We start from the raw sequence: 6,000 nt of genomic DNA, 5'->3' as shown, positions 1-6,000 counted from the left end.
CTGCAACAGACACAGGCTGGATTAGCAGTGAGCAGACAGTAACACACAAAAGGGACATTAGCTGGGACAAGCGAGTTTCCAGCAGGCACAAGCTATACTGTGCATGCATTGTGAGGGCTGCCATGATCTGCAATATTTGCACTTGTGTTACGTTTGGGAGGCAGTGTTCGAGGTGTGACTTGTGCTCTTATGGCACCCTTCAGGAGAGGAGGTCGTGGGCTTGGTCCTTTACACTGTTTCTTGTTAAATCTTCAAAAACCTGGTTCCAAATTGGGAAGCAGCTGCTAGAAAAAGAATGTAAAGCTTTGTGCTATTTTGTCCCAGGACTGGCAGCACCTGGAGGCTGTACCTGGAAAGGGAGAAAGAGAGCCTCTGGCGGTACAGCTGCTGTCTCTGCCCTCTTGCAGAGCACCTGCACTGGGGCTGGTTACAGTGAACAGCTCGATCAACTAAACTGCTCAGGTAGAAACAGGCCTTCTTGATAGTAGAAGTGGTGAGAGCCTTCCTGGAAGCTCAGATGGATCAGAAAGGGAGTTTCCTTTATTCATGATTCAGGAGGGATGGATTTCTATACAGTCACTTCCCTGGACCTCAAGTTTTAGTGCATGGTCACTCAGACTAAGAGGGAGAGCTCTGGAAGCACCAGTTCCTTATTACTCCACAGCACAAAGCAGTGTGGTTATACACAGCCATTGACTTGGAACAGGCGTTGTAGGAGAAGCTGAGATAATGATGAAAGATGATAAAGTATGATGCAAAGCCTATAGGATTACTCAGTTTAAAAACAGCCAACTAGAGATGAGTTTCACTCAACAAAGTAAGATTCCTTATAGTAATAAGTTATTGTGACTAATCCCTTGTAAACTGCTGACTAATCACTGCAACTTACAATGTCTGTCTTGTTGCTTGTCCTGAGCTAACTATTCACAGGAGCTCATGGATTAAAACATAGATGTTCATTTGAATGAATAAAAAGGGTATTCAAAGTAATATGACACATACTCCATTAAAACTAATATTTATTAAATACGCAGTGGACAAAAAATAGCAAGCCTCCAAAAAGTAGTCAATTCATCAACATATATTACAGCACTACCCACCCAGCACCACCGAAACATACGGTGCTATCAGCTCATTTCTCGCAGAATGTTCTATTGACTTATGCTTGGTTCATTATCTATAAATGTGCATAGTTTCAAGACTTGATAATGTCACATGACCATAAAATGGCACCAAAGCCTGTTTGCCCAAAGCTTCCAGCCACTCTCAACCCAAGAAAGTAGTGACATGTGCGTAAGCAGCAAGATGTGCGTGGCAGTCATGCATGTACTCTGTAGTCCCTTGTACGGTCTTGAGTGCTTTGTGTGAGCTTTACAGCATGACAGCAAACTTCTCAGAAGCCAAAGAATCGTATGCTCCAAAGCATCATTTTATTACTACTGAGTATGTCTAGCTTCCTCTTAAGTTTTCTAAACTATCCAGAAACTGGGTGAAGGCAGGGAGGGCAGGGTGTGTTGTGCGTGGTGGTGGTAGTTAAGTGCTTGTGTAAATCAGGTAACTTAGCAGGATACACACATGCTTCCTTTTCCTGGCAATTTGTTTTCATACTGAGCTAAAGAAACTCCTGTGCTATGGGCACAGCAGCTGCACAGATGAGCACGGCCTTGTATTTGCAGGGTCGGGAGGGAGTGTTGGTGTTCAGTACAGCAGTGTTCCTTCTCAGGAGCAGGGCTGCCTCTCCTGCTACCTTACAGACAGATCTGTGATGTCAAGGGAATCAGGACTGTAACACTGAATGTAGTGTACAAATGTTGGCAGATTTCAGGCACCAAGCCTTCCAGACTCCTTCCCTTTGCAGCTGTAGCTGCCATGTGTCATTCAATGCACAAAGAATTCACCTGCAATGGAAAAAGTGCTTTCTGTGGTAGCTAGTGTATGAGATTTGTAAAGGACCTGTTTGCCTCCTCATCTGTGCTTACTTTACGTGAGCAGGATGTGCGTGACTCTGTGGTGTGTGCTTTACTGGATGCTCACAGTAATTAAACCTGGTTTCATGTGAAGCTGCTACTTGCAAAGTTTAAGATGCTTTTTCAGTAGCCTATTTGACATTATTAGAGCTGTCTTCAACTCTCTGTGCGTACGGAGAGGGAGCACCCTGAATCATATGCAACTTCACATTAGCCATAAGCACTAGAAAACAAGTAAACCAAACTTGTTGAAACACCCTGTTTACAGCATTTAAATTAATAATATTTGAAAAGGATCCATCAGTATTAACAACATCAAGTAATTTCTTATCTAGGATAGCCAATTATCAAAGCTATTTAATGCTACATGACAGTGGCCACTGGTACATTTATGGGGACACTTAAGTACTCTGAGGCCAGAAGACCTTGTGAAAGCAAATCAGAGAAACATGCAGGAAAGCACTCTGGCCGAGGCAAAAGCAGCTACCTTACTCTTCCAAGTAGCTACTAGTCTTAAAGTCTGTTTTACCTGTCAGGACTACGCAGGTTGCTAGGAGGTGCACTGTAGGATTAACAAATTGGGAGTTTTCTGGTGTTTGGTGTGACACCTATTTCTAAAATCAGGGAGAGCTGACACCTACCTCGGTGCATGGTACAAATAAGCCCTTCAGCATGCAGACATAGGGCCTCAATGTATTTGAGTGCTAAGGTCAAAATGCTGGAACATGCTTCTAACGTTGTAAAAAGGCATCTTTCAGATCAGCAAAATAGTTCTTCCAAATCCAGAAATTCTGTCTCTTAGATAACGTTTTACAGAGTGTTTAGGCAGAGAACTGGGCAGCTGCCATTTTTTTTTTTTTTTTTTTTTTTGAAACTGGGACGTGGAGACTTTCCACTTGCAGGCAAGTTAAGTGGTAGCAATGTAAAGGGATGGGAGCTGCCCCTCTGACCCTGGCTGTTCCACAGTTACAATCTCTGCTGTATGGTAAGGTTCCCAGACTGTGTTCTTATCACTGTCACCTTCTAAATTCAACTGAGGTGGTCACGGGACAGATGGACAGACACAATTCTGAAATCTTAATCCTTGTCTTAAACATGGTTGCCAAATAACAGCACTTGTCTCATTTCCAGAGCTCACAGTTGCATAGTGTGATGACAGCAGCTGCATTTCACAGGAAAAAGAAAAAAAACTTCTGTGTTATTACTAGGAATCTTTGCTCAATCTTATGGTGAGGACACTGAAATGAAGGTATAGGGTGAGTGGCGAAGTCTATCCTCTAAAAAACACACACGGTTATCAACTGGGATAAGTGGCTCCCTTGTTGACCCAGCAGTAAGCTGACAGGGTAAGGCAAAACTGGAATTGTAGGGCTGTCATACAGTACACCTGCTGAGGTCTCCAAGCCTACCAGCTGAACAAAGTAGTTCTGTAAGAAGCTGAACATAAGCAGTGGTCACCTGGAGGGATCTGGAGATGATCTAGGCCCTTGAGAAGTCTCCTCTCTGTCCACCTGTCTTACTAAGCAACTTCACCTCTTCGATCACAATGTCATGAGTAACTGCTTTGCACATGTCATACACAGTCAGGGCAGCCAGGCTGGCAGCTGTTAGAGCTTCCATCTCCACACCTGTCCTCCCCCAGGTCTGACAGGAGCTACGAATCACCACTGCATATCTGGACTCATCCAGGCTCAGAGACACCTCAACATGGTTGAGGGGGATGTTGTGACACAATGGGATCAACTGGCTTGTCAGCTTGGCTCCCTGAATTCCTGCAATCTGGGCTACAGCCAGCACATCTCCCTTCTTCACCTGGTTCTGCCTCACCATCCCAAATGCTTTCTCACCCAGGCGGACCACAGCACCAGCAACAGCAATTCTTTTTGAATCTGGCTTCCCTCCGACATCAACCATTGTGGCCCGTCCTTCCTCGTCAGTGTGAGTCAAGTTGTCAGAGGCACGAGGTACCGTGGTGCAAGATCCCAAATCCCTGGTACAGAATTCAGATCCTGAACTCGCCTCTTCGGACTGACAGTCCACAGAAACTTGGCCAACAGGAGAAGCCTCAAGGCACTTTGTGTCAAATGTGGAGTCTGGGTCCTTCTGGAAGACACAGCAGCCTCTGAGCTGGGTTTGTAGAATTCCCATCGTTATCTGCCGCTGTTGCTCTGGGTAAGATCCTGGCAGGAAAAGTTGTCTTGTGAGCTTATTTTTCATTAATACTTTTCCTGTTTGTTTGGGTAAACTTGCTCTCGAAGTCAGCCAATGGCTAAATGTGTGGCCCCACTGTTTTGAATTTGGGGGATTCTGTAGGGCATCTCGGCACAGTGGGAGTGACATCAATACAGGCTCTGGTGGGGAAGAAAAAGTAATATGAGCATACATCTTAGGAACTGGAAAGCTAAGTTAAGTCTGCAGTAACTGAGAACCTTGGGACCTTCTGTGTTGTAAAAACCTCAATAAGCCTGCAAACATCCACTTTTCTCCTCAAGCTCTTTCTCTTTTCTCTCTCATCAGTTCCCTGCATTTGCTGGTTTGTTATTCCAAACCCCAAGTCTCAAAACATTTGTTTAGAGGTCCCTGACAAGAAGAAACAACTGATTATCAAAAAGTATCAACACTTACTGAGAAACAGAAGAGCTTATAGGAACACCAGTTCTGAAGAAAAGCAAGTCATAGCATCTCAGCATCCATTTGAGATTGTTCCAGTACCTGTCTGCTTTTGAAAGCCTGGGGGGGTTAACAGGAAATTCTTGCACTTTAATTCTCAACTCTGCCTTTCCAAACACCTTCCTCTCAGCAGGTGTGCTTCCTGCTTTCATCTCCTTCTGCAGGGAAGGGTCATGCCAGCACCTGAGGACAGCAGGAACCAGAAATACTGCATCTGCACCGTCTACAAGCTCAGAAGGTGGCTCCGTGATGGGAATCTCTCCTGTTACTGCCAGCTCTCACCACATTAATGACAGCTGAAGTTTAAGCACTGGAAAAACCACACTCCTCTCATTGACAGAGATTTTAAATCTGCTCAGAAGTATGTTCCAAGTTGAGCTGGCAGAGCTCCCAGTTGGCAGAGAGGTAATAAGCCCTCCTGCCCCTTTTCACCATTTAATCCCTTGGTTTTGGCATTTGCACAGGGCTAAGTGCCAGGTGTCAAGACAGAAGGCGTCTTTTTCATATAAAAGAAGTGATTTGATTTGTAAGTAAAGAGAAAGCACTACAGAGGTAAGTGGCTAGGCCCTAGTCTAACAGCCTCATTGATAAGCATGTTTCTTCGTTGGTTTTTTGTTTGTTTGTTTTATTCTTTTCCTGGAGCTCCTCTTCTTCTTGCTCTGAGAAACTTGGAATTTGGTTTTGCTCAATAACCTCCTTTGGTAGCTCTGGTGTTCTTCGGGGACTTCCTTACTCGTGAGTCTTCAGAGTGCCCACAGGTAAATCAGAACAGCTTCCTGGCCCCTCTGCACCTTGCTGAGCTACCTCTGCTGCCCAGACCGCTACAGGTATCACCTTAGACTGTCCACATGACAATAATAGACATAGTGTGGACAAAGCATTGGTTGTGTCCCCCTACCCTCTTTTTTTTAAAAACAAACTGATCTCTTCCTTGTTAGTCCCAGCCTCTGCTATAACAAGACTGATGCACTTAGCACCTTTTTCATCTAGAGTACCCTCCAAACATGGATCGGAAAGTGCCCATTACTGAAGCTGAAGTCAACCATAGGTTTCATGATGATTTTTTTTTTTTAAGTCACTGCAGTAATCTATATTCAAGCAAAGGTCCTGTTTGACCTACAGCTGATAGCCTATCCACTAAAATTAAGATTCCTGCATGTTAATTGGTGATGTGTTTACCCTCAGAGGAATGGGATTAAATGGACATTAAATGTTTTGACTGCAACGCTGCTCTGCTTTAGAAGAGCACAGAAAATTGCGCTTATTCCTCTGTTCTTTCCCTTTCTCTTCATACAGTGGGGCCTAACCTGAATATTCCTTTTAAAATCCAGAACTCAAAGTACTATATTCTTCTGGATTCCTT

At 44.3% G+C, this 6,000-nt stretch overlaps 1 protein-coding gene across 3 annotated transcripts in view; it reads right to left on the bottom strand.

The window, feature by feature from the left end:
* Positions 1-1,002: 1,002 nt before the first annotated feature.
* The window catches only part of MOCS1 (molybdenum cofactor synthesis 1), a 30,947-nt gene continuing 25,949 nt past the window's right edge, over positions 1,003-6,000 (bottom strand). For 2 of the 3 annotated variants that reach the window (XM_056357127.1, XM_056357128.1), the window contains one exon: positions 1,003-4,318. In XM_056357127.1, coding sequence (XP_056213102.1) covers positions 3,447-4,318 — 872 coding nt within the window. In that variant the 3' untranslated portion in view covers positions 1,003-3,446. The remainder of the gene's footprint in view (positions 4,319-6,000) is intronic. The other variant, XM_056357129.1, reaches the window with a different exon arrangement.

Source organism: Falco biarmicus, chromosome 12 (assembly GCF_023638135.1).
Source record: "Falco biarmicus isolate bFalBia1 chromosome 12, bFalBia1.pri, whole genome shotgun sequence".
Classification (NCBI taxonomy): Eukaryota; Metazoa; Chordata; class Aves; order Falconiformes; family Falconidae; genus Falco; species Falco biarmicus.
This window is presented reverse-complemented; position numbering and strand designations above follow the sequence as displayed.